Genomic DNA, 9,797 nt, shown 5'->3' on the forward strand with positions numbered 1-9,797 from the left:
AATGTAAGATTGTCTCGTTCTGGTGCCGCGGTGCTCCTTGAGCTGGACATTGGGTGGGAGGAAGACGACGCTCCCACTCATATGTCGCCAGAGAACTGACCAGGGGCCGAGGCGGCATGATAGCTGCAGTCAGTGTCGGAGGCGTACAATTCTTCTACACGACAGCCGGTGTTAGAAAGTCTGCACATTGTAGGAATATGGACTTGAACGAGCTGTATAATCTGGCTGAATCTGACTGGCGTAGTCACCGGGCTGGCTGGGACGGACCCGGCCGGCGCGCCTGTGCCTCTTGATAGAGGTCAGGGATCCCTTGCTGATCAGAATTGACGTGTACATATTTTACATGACCTATAATGGAAAAAGCACACGACACGTCAATGTGACTTGCGTGGCGCGGGAGAGCACAACATGGAGAATGACGGCACAATCGGCCATAACAGCTCTGCTACAACAGGAAACCGAGGGCTCATAGGCTTTGCACCTTCACTGCCATAAAATTGAGCCTGATGAAGCAAGTCAGCCTCCTACTTCCTACCCAGGCTGCGCCTTGCTACAGCCTTTGCTCTACAGGCTGTCCAGGGAGGGTTGCGGCGACCCGAGCCGAGGGGGATCAGCCGAACATTTAGGCACGAATATGCAAGCCGTCTTTGCCTCTCTCTCCGCCATGGGGAGGGCGTGCGGCCCAAGTCAGCCACGGTGCGGAGGAGTGAGGCTTGCCGGGCTGGTCGATGGATGGCTTTTGCTCTCCTCGATGCAAAGCACAAGACATGCAGCAGCTACGCGATACATTGGACATTGTGGTGACTCAACCAACCACTTCCGTCATACCGGAAGACGAGGCCGGCCATCGCCAAGCTTAGTAGTGCCCCGGTGCAATGTTTCGATGCGTAAGCCAACTAACAACCTGCGAAACGCCCGCCAAAGAGCTCATCTCAAACAAGCCCGAACGGGCAGATGGAACCGAAACAACTTTCTTCAAATGACGAATTTGGTACCACTCTTTCTGCCGCAGCTCACGCACAAAGCAGCTGAAATTTCGCCGGGAAAAGATCAACGACAACGCGCCGCGGCAACAGAACGAGGCTGGCAAGAGAGGGGAGGGGGGAAAGGCGGGCGTGTGCATACTAGTTGTCTCGACTTCAACAACTTTTATTGCTTCTCGTGGTTTTCTATAATTACGACGAGTCAGTAGCCAGATCCGGTCCGGCCCCTCCCGGAACAACGGGACAACGAACGAGGGAAGTTTGTGCATTCGCCACGATCCGGTTCCTGCCATTGTCTCTTCTTCGACCAGTCAACCCCCCCTCCCCGGCTTCAGTGATACGTATCATGAAAAAAAATAAAGACCTATATTTGATTTCTAGTTTCATTTCATCACACCCACAAAAACGTGCACCTGCTGCAAAGCGAATCCCACGGACAGCCCCCCCTTGCTGTCAGACGCCCGGCGTTGCTGCGGCAGTGTCAACTGATGCAACAGAATCTCAATTTAGACAAATCGTTCATGGAAAGAAGACCATGTGATGCCACAAAAAGGAAAGAAAAAAAATTATACTAAAGGGAAGTCCTGCAAGGGAGAGCCAAAGGGGGGGCCGGGCGCGGCTCGCCACATGTAACCCTTTCCTCCCACGTTTTTTCTGACAAGGGGGCAGAGATTTGAATGTAACAATCCCGCGGCCCCCAAAATTAAAAAAGGGGATACATTTTGCACAATATCGAAAAAGCGCATATTATGTAGTTCAGGGGTGACAGAAAGAACTTCGATCGCCAGAGCCAAGCTCTGGGGCATGCGCTGAACGAGGGCAGGGGGGGGGGGGCTAAAACATGTTTCGGGCCAGCGTTTCTGCTTCTGTTTCCCGTTCCCTTTTTCATTACAGATCTTCTCCGCCCTTCGACCCAGTACGCCGTTCGTCTATTTTTCAGCGGCGTATTTTTATCAGCGCGGACCCCAAAGAGGGTGGCGCCGCGCGCGGGAGCGACGGCGTGTGTGTGTGTGTGTGTCTCTCTCTCTGAGGTGGCTGGCTGGCTGGGGGGGAGAGAAGGCTTGTCAGATGAGCAACGGCCCCCAAGAGATAGTAAACGGATATTGCCCGTCGGACTGCATTCACGCCCCCACGGCTCTCGGGTCCGACGCCCCTTGTCTGTCTCACCGTTTCCTCCATGTAGATCTAGTCGAGGCTGCCCTTGCCTCGGGGAGAGGGAGCCGCTCCAGAGGATCCCGAGCATGTCTCGGAGAGCCTGCATGGCTTCTTTTTTGCCGCGGCTGGCAAACCGTTCATCTAGTTATACGACGGGGGAGAGGGGGCTGGCTGTTGTGGCGTTTGTTCTATGTAGTCCGTGTCCGTACCGGGGGGCCGGGCCGGTGTAGACGTGGCGTCTGCGTTTTTTTTGCTTTCCAATTTCCACAGAACCGGGTAGACAGACACGAGAGTACGAGCCAGGCGCCCCCCCAGAAACCCCTGTCCATGGATGGCACTCTTTGTCGCATCATCGTGCAGAAACAATCGCTGTCTGTGCGGGGGCCCGATGCGACAAAGGGTAAAGCTGGCCCCGGGAAGAGAGCCTTGCATTGATTTGAACGGGTGGCGGGCGGGGGACTGTACGAATAATTGCTTTTCTGTATCCGTAATCTGGTGTAGATGTGAAACGTGATACGCGTAGCTAAGAATACCATTACGGCTTCGGCTTCGCTTCTCCCTCGACGGGCTCAAACATGTCGATGTCCTAACGTTGTTGATGTACTCAAAGCTGACACCTGCTTATATCCTCTTTGCGGCTGAGATAGACTTGTGACATGTAGATTGTAAGTAAGCACAGAAATCAGATTGAACCTCGCGACCACATAAGCAGAGCTGTTCACTTGTCAGAGATGTACTTCTGAACATCATACTAGACGAGGCGAAGTAAGCTGTTGCAATGGTACAATGGGGAGTGTTGGGTAGGTACAGTGAAAATCGCGCTTACTCTGTACGATTTCGCAACCATAATATATACCGACAACTTTGTGAGTTGATAAAAGCATGTGTAAACAAGAGTTGAAAAAAACCCAGATATAGGCGTGGTATATACCTAAAACTGGTCCTAGAAACTAATCATCATTATCCATAAAGCCTCAATCCTGCGTCATCCTAAATTCGCAACGCCACTCAATAATTCCATGAACAAGAGCACAATACAGTCGAGTCAAGCCAGGTGCTAAAGCAAACTCTCGTGGTAAAAAAACGTAGACAAGTCGATCAGAGCAAAAGTTGGTATGGGATGTCCTCAACTGAGGGTGGAAAAGACAAAAAAAGATCAGAAGGTGGGGGCTGTCGCAATAAGAGCAGTAATGACGGCGACGCCTCCAATAGCCATGAGCCCAACATACTCCGCAGCAGCCTTTACGCGTTTGTAGGCAAGGTCTGTATCGACGTCGGTTCTCACGTCTCGTGCTCGAACCTGTTGAGCCTCCTGAGATGGAGAGGCGCCGGGAGTTTCAAATGAATCATCAGGAGGGATTGAAGCCGAGATTTGCTCAAACTTTCGCTTCTTTAAGCTGCTCTCACAAGGAACTGATGTCTCCTCCGTGTTATTGGAATGTTCAGGGACGTGTGTTTCCTCTTGTGTCTGTGCATCGCGTGGCGTGACAGAATGTTGGATACAGAATCTGTTTTGCTCTCTTGCAAGAAAGTATTCCGGTTTCCCGGATAACTCCCCGAGCGATCGCGCCTTGCTCACAGAAGGAATGATATCCGAGATCGCGGATAGATGCTGATCCTCGGAGAGCGGCCCCTCCATGCCTGGCACGCTGTCATCAGCAACATCTACGCCGCCAATCTCTCTGAATCGTGTCGCAGGGGCGAAGTCGTCGCTGGGCAGCGCAGATGACGCGTTATTGAGAGTCCCGGGTTCATCGTCGTTGAAGTCCACTACACCGAGCACATAATCGGAGTTAGGATGAGGTAGGTGAGGGTCGTCAGAAAACGGGCTGCTAGAAGTGGGAGCGTTATCCTCGGAGGTAAGATCCGGTTCGGATGTAAGATCAATCGCGTCCGAGGTTTTGAATCCACGCACTTCAACAAGCTGTAAGCCATTCTCACGGAGAACGGCGGCACTTGCCTGAACGGTTGGATCTTCGTCATCGTCGATGCTACTGAACGCAGCCTGAGAATCAATCTCATCTGCGTCGTCCATGTCCTCGGAGTCCGTATCATCCGGGACTTGAAAGACGGTAGCCTGAGGCAAACTGTACCGTGTTAGTAATCAAATTTTGTCTCTTAAAGCTCTGTGCTTACCTGGGTTCTGCTGTAGCTTGCTGCCCGGCCTGACCAAACTCTAGACCAATCTTCATCGTACACTGGGGAAAGCGGTCGTGCCCACGTTCAATACAGATACCGAACTTCAATGAATCTCCGTTTCTAAGGGCCTGCGACTGGCCCGGCCGCAGCTTGATGTCGTTGTGATAGGTTCCATGCAGGGAGCGAACATCTCGAATGAAGACCATCTACGAGGCGGTGTTAGTAGACTCGGTAAAATGCAGATTAAGAGGAGATGATAAGAGGATATGATAAGAGGAGAGAAGGGGTGTATACCTGGCTTTGAGAGTCGAATTTCAGCTCGGCGTGTTCCCGTGACATAACAGGAGCGTCGATCCAAGCATTATACATTCGAGCCTCCAAGGTCGAACTTCTCTTCGAGGCTCGTCCGATGGGAGCTGTATTTTTCCGGTTCGACAACAGGATTCTGCGCTGTGGGAAGCTCAAGTCTGTCGGAGCTAGGCACGACAGGGTTACGATGACTGTGATTGTGTTAGCGGGGTGGTATTGATTGGAAGAACTGTAGGAGCGGGGAAGCGTACCCTCGCCTTCGCCTAATGCTCGTGACATGACGCTGGTATCTTCCGTTGAGGACAAGATATTTGAGAAAGAATTTGTCAGGTGTGGAAGAGCAGAAAGGCACGAATGTTGCCAACTGCTAATTGCTCGGAGATGCAGTCGGTCGGGTTGTGTCACGGGCGGCAGCGACGGAGAGAGTTGTTACGCAGGCAAAATGTGTCTTGAAATGCTCCGACAGCTTTTAGGAAAGACTCTCGCCTAAATTCGGAATGAGACGACGAATGTTGAGGTAAGGAGAAGACGGGAAGCAGGCGTGATTGGAAGGTGAACGTGTGATGGTGAAGTTGAAGCAGGTGGGGCATGAATGTGAGTGTACCGTGTACCGATGGCGATGTTCTCCACGCACGCACGGCTCCACGCACAGTGTCACAAGGCCAAACTCCAGGCAGCTGTGGCAGCCCCGCCACGACGCGGGGCTAAATTCGCACTGTACAGACAGAACCGAGGAGGGGTCACGGCAGAGAACCAGGTTGGTCACGCAAGCACCACTCTTCTAATAGAAATAGCGAAAGTTTCTAAAAGAAATAAAAACGTGCTACAAAGGGGCATATAATTCTGTTGACTGGAGCTGAAGCAGTTGCGCTGGCTTACAATACTGTTGAGCGTTATCATAGGACCACCATTGGTCACGTACAGTGTAGCATGCCATTTTCGTACAGTAGCACCCAATTACCTAGGTATGGTGACGGCACTTATCGTGGACTCGAGCACCTGGATAAGTCATCCATTACGCGACCCATGCTGCCATGAAACGCTGGTTGGAACGATGTCAAGAGGCGACGGCGAAAATAGAAGCGGCCTTTAATCGACAGTTGACCGTATTCTTCTGCTGCCCGGCTAGACGCAGCGTTCTGGCGCTGGAGCCCTATCTCGCCGGTTTATTCTTGGGCACAGTTTCAATACGACAACAGCGTGTCTGCATATCACTTTTGCCCCATATATACCATTTTGTGGCGCTGTCAGCACAGTGCCGCAATTATGCGTGCTTCATGGTGTGACATGCTCAGGCTGCGGGCTTTGGGCGAGATCTGGCCTCTCTAACGGTCTGCTAGCTGGCCGACCTTTTTTTCTCTGTCTGTTGTGTCTATAACTACATACGTAGAGATGCTAGAATTCTCAGCAACCTTCTCATGTTAATATAATATATATGAGTTCATCCCTACATAGAACTGGACTGGACAGCCACCATCTCTAGTGCCGTGAGCCTTGATAGGCTTGGCGAGTATCAGGCTTCGGCTTCGCACAGCCTTGTCCATTCAGAGGTCGCCCAAACACGTCAGCCACGAAGTTGAAGCGCAAGATGCAACAATGTAGTTGTATTGAGGTAGTGCACAGAAATACGAAAGGAAGCCTCCGCGGACCTGGCTCCCCGATTCCATGTCATGGCCACTTGTACGACACCTGAACGGGCAATAAAAGAGCACCCGGTTGCCTTTTTTGCCATCTGTTTTTACTTGAAAGAGCAGCGCCGACCCTTGACAAATAAAACCCGAGAGGAATGTACTCCTCCATGCTCTGCTTCACAGTGTACACCGGGCTCTCACCGTTAGTTTCGAACGACACTGGCCAGCGTGCAGAATGTGACGCCGTGCCTAGTCCCACGCCACCCACGGGGCTGCACCGTAACTCTGGTAACTCTGGTCTACGATCTGCATGAGCTCCATTTGGAACTGTAGTTTAGGCAGCAGAATCGAGAGAGTTGGCGAGCCCTGATAGCTGGCTGCATCCCGAGGCATCTTCCTCGCGCGGGGCATCGGTTGATGATGTCCTCGTGTTCTTGTCGCAATCAAGGTCCCTAAAGTAGCCTAGAGCTACTCGCATGGCTCCGGCTAGCACCTGAACAGGGCCGAGTGACTTTGCACATGGTAGAGCGACAGGCTGAGCGGTCGGGATGTGGATGAGATCAAGGGATGTAGGTGGATGGATGGCGGCGGGTAGCGGGATAGACAGTGGGTTGGCGGGGTTGGGACGAGGACGCTGAGCCAAATCGGACATGGCGGGGTAAGACTACTTACTGTAGCTCATAGGAGGGGACGGCTTTTAGGTGTACAAGATATTCCGGATACGCATTGTTGGCACATGAGAAGCGGTCAGGAATTTCAACGTCAATTCTAGTAATTATATTTTCCATGCTTGAATTCCTCGCCAGCGGAACGCGCTGGACACGCGCTGCTCCACTGGCACTGACAAGACACCCCGCCATACAAATCTGCTGCAAATCAGTTGACAAATGCACTACAATGGCAGGTCCACTGCTGGGGCCAGGATTAAGTTCATACATACAGCCACTGTACCTTAGTAGGTAATGCGTGAGAATCAGTCAACGTCATGGTCACTGCCCTACCCACACGCCACACGCCACACCCCACGCACCATTTTCCCATCCAAATGACCATGCTATTTTATTCTTGAACCGCACACAATCCGTAACCTCCCTGCCGTTTTTCTTCTCTTAACAATATTCCCAAGGCCGTTGAAGACCCGTTGCCGTCGCCCATCCATCTACTCCTCATTTACCAAAATAGTCCACATGTGCCGCGCACCTACGATACTCTCGCCGCACCGCATCTCGGACAGATAGTCTCCAAAGATCCCCACACAATTTATCGCACGATACACGAAATAGGCTTCTGCAACGTCATTGCTTGGCCAATCCAACCCGCCGCTCTCCTACCAACCATCTCTGCATGGTCCTGCACAAACGACACTGTTGCAGGCGCAGAATCGACTAGCCTTCTATACCAACTCGCGGCTCGCTACGCTTGTGCAGAGTCTCTACCCTCCCCGCCATCATGAACCACGCCAGAGTCAAGGCCCTCAAGGGCAATAAGACAGTGTCCCGCAAGGCCGTCAAGTCGGGACGCGCCTCGGGTGCCGTCACGCCCCAGGGCACCAGCTCCCCAATGGCCTCGCTACTGACCTCGCCCACGCACTCGACCACCCACAGCCGCCCGGCGTCCGACAGCGACTCGGACGACAGCGACTTTGAGCTCGACGACATGATGTCGAGCATCCACTCGGCCGACTCTCTCGATGCGCCCGCCGATGACGGCAGCACCGCCGGGCCAGCGCTCGATACGGAAGCGCTCCTCCAGGCCATCCAGGACCGCAAGCACAACAACACCGAGCTACGCGAGCAGTACCTCGACGCCTTTATCCGCTTCATGCGCACCCGATACTCGGAGGACACGCATCTTTGGCTCGACACCGCCGCCACGTCGCTCACTGACGCTTTCCTCAAGGGCGCCAACCGCGGCGACTCACCCCGCGAGCGTCTTCTCAGCCTGCAGGCCTACTGCATCACGCTTGGAACGGTCGAGGATATGGAGGTGTACGAGGGCGCCGCCCGCGCCGTCAAGCAGATCCTCCTCGACGACGACGACGACAGCTGCCGCGTGTGGGCGCTATACGCCCTCGCAATGAGTGTACTGTACGGCGGCGGTGTTGAGGAAGCAGCCCTTGAGACCATGGAGTATTTCATCGACATTGTCCAGAGCGACGGCGAGAGCATCGAGGCGCACGACAACGCCGCCATCGTGTCCGCTGCCCTGCTCAGCTGGGGCTTTGTCGCCGCCCACGTCGACGACTACTCGGACTACGCGGACGCCGCCATTGACGCCATCATCGACCAGCTCGACAGCGGCGACGTCGATGTGCAATCCAACGCTGCCATGTGCATCGCCCTCATTTACGAGTCCTCGCGCGCCTACGAGGCCGAAACTGGCAAGCCCTTTCAGCTGCAGTACGACCCCCAGCGCCTCGTCGGGCGCATCGCTGAGCTTGCCCGCATGAGCGCTAAATCGGCCTCGCGCCGCTCGCGCCGCGAGCTCCGCGAGTCCCTCGTTAGCGTCGTCACCGCCCTCGAGCGCGGCGTCGGCCCGTACTACTCTACCGCCCTCTACATGCCCGAAAAGGACGAGCGCGTTCCCGCCTCCCAGCGCACCGAGGACGGCCGCGCCGAGTACGGTTACCGCCTCAAGCTGCGCTTGCAGAACAGGGCCGCCAAGGTCGACACCTGGTCCCTGTACTTTCGGGTGACCGTCATGAAGCTCCTCCTCCGCGGCGGTCTGGACAAGCACATGTTTGTCAATCCCGTTGTGTCGGAGTGCTTGGAAGATGCCAACTTTGCGCAAGAGTACACGCCGGAGGACGTCAAGAAGGCACGCAAGAAGTAAAATTAAGGCTTCTTCTGACATGACCTGACGATACTAGCTTTGACCCTTGGATACCCGTTGTGCTTCCGCATGATGTTACTTTTGCATTTTCCTTGTCTGGGTTGATTTCAACTATAGAATCTATACATGAGGCGTTTTGGTTGGGAAAAATTATTGCATCCTTTCTCGGATTCCTGTTCTTTTTGCCCTTTTCTTTACCTTTTTTTTTTGCTCTCACGATACAATGAATACAGAATAGTAGATCAAGACTACAAATATATGGCCCCATTTGATACCTTGTTCTACGTCTGGTGACGGTTTCCACCGCGACCAAGTCGCTATACGATAACGACCTTGCCGGGATCAAAGCCGCCCGACACGGCGCTCTCCTGCATGGTACTCCCAACAGCGCCGGGCTTCGGAGGAAAGACGTAGCCGCGCTGGTTGGCCACGACTCTCACGCCCCCGCGCACCATGTCCGTCGAGTAGTGCGTGTGGCCAAACACCCACGTCCGCACGGGCGCCCAGTCGCCTTCGGCCAGCATCTCGGTGGCAAACGCCGAGGACCACGGGCTGTCTGCGTGCTGCGGTGACGACGTCCCCCGCACGCACGGCGCGTGGTGCGTGGCCACCAGCACGCGTCTGCCGTCGTCGCACGCCTGCTGCCCCGCGACCTGCTCGCGCAGCCACGCAGCATCGCGCGCGTGCGCCTCGCTATGCGCCGCCGGCGTCCAGCCCTCGATGCGGCGAAAGTCGGCGACCCGGCCTG

General features: G+C 54.3%; 6 protein-coding genes across 6 annotated transcripts in view; 1 reads left to right on the forward strand and 5 right to left on the reverse strand.

The window, feature by feature from the left end:
* Nucleotides 1-77: 77 nt before the first annotated feature.
* CCM_00571 (uncharacterized protein) lies at nt 78-1,276 on the reverse strand (the record flags this gene model as incomplete). Its single annotated transcript, XM_006665731.1, has 4 exons — nt 78-256; nt 536-776; nt 829-855; nt 902-1,276. 4 exons carry the CDS (start codon nt 1,274-1,276, stop codon nt 78-80), a joined length of 822 nt encoding a protein of 273 aa, XP_006665794.1.
* Nucleotides 1,277-1,549: 273 nt separating this feature from the next.
* CCM_00572 (uncharacterized protein) lies at nt 1,550-2,715 on the reverse strand (the record flags this gene model as incomplete). Its single annotated transcript, XM_006665732.1, has 4 exons — nt 1,550-1,618; nt 1,948-2,279; nt 2,348-2,511; nt 2,678-2,715. The coding sequence occupies 4 exons, from the start codon at nt 2,713-2,715 to the stop codon at nt 1,550-1,552; spliced, it is 603 nt and encodes a 200-aa protein (XP_006665795.1).
* Nucleotides 2,716-3,294: 579 nt separating this feature from the next.
* Nucleotides 3,295-5,614, reverse strand: CCM_00573 (FHA domain protein; the record flags this gene model as incomplete). The annotated part of the gene is made up of 6 exons (XM_006665733.1): nt 3,295-4,225; nt 4,275-4,483; nt 4,572-4,744; nt 4,838-4,869; nt 5,225-5,364; nt 5,606-5,614. The coding sequence occupies 6 exons, from the start codon at nt 5,612-5,614 to the stop codon at nt 3,295-3,297; spliced, it is 1,494 nt and encodes a 497-aa protein (XP_006665796.1).
* Nucleotides 5,615-6,551: 937 nt separating this feature from the next.
* On the reverse strand, nt 6,552-6,869 carry CCM_00574 (uncharacterized protein; the record flags this gene model as incomplete). Its single annotated transcript, XM_006665734.1, has 1 exon — nt 6,552-6,869. One exon carries the CDS (start codon nt 6,867-6,869, stop codon nt 6,552-6,554), a length of 318 nt encoding a protein of 105 aa, XP_006665797.1.
* A 797-nt stretch (nt 6,870-7,666) lies between these two features.
* Nucleotides 7,667-9,049, forward strand: CCM_00575 (Armadillo-type fold domain containing protein; the record flags this gene model as incomplete). Its single annotated transcript, XM_006665735.1, has 1 exon — nt 7,667-9,049. The coding sequence occupies one exon, from the start codon at nt 7,667-7,669 to the stop codon at nt 9,047-9,049; it is 1,383 nt and encodes a 460-aa protein (XP_006665798.1).
* Nucleotides 9,050-9,366: 317 nt separating this feature from the next.
* CCM_00576 (Ser/Thr protein phosphatase) overlaps nt 9,367-9,797 on the reverse strand; it is a gene marked incomplete at both ends in the record, with an annotated part of 852 nt that continues 421 nt past the window's right edge. The window contains one exon of the mRNA XM_006665736.1: nt 9,367-9,742. Coding sequence (XP_006665799.1) covers nt 9,367-9,742 — 376 coding nt within the window. The remainder of the gene's footprint in view (nt 9,743-9,797) is intronic.

This window comes from Cordyceps militaris (genome assembly GCF_000225605.1).
Source record: "Cordyceps militaris CM01 unplaced genomic scaffold CCM_S00001, whole genome shotgun sequence".
NCBI classification, from domain to species: Eukaryota; Fungi; Ascomycota; class Sordariomycetes; order Hypocreales; family Cordycipitaceae; genus Cordyceps; species Cordyceps militaris.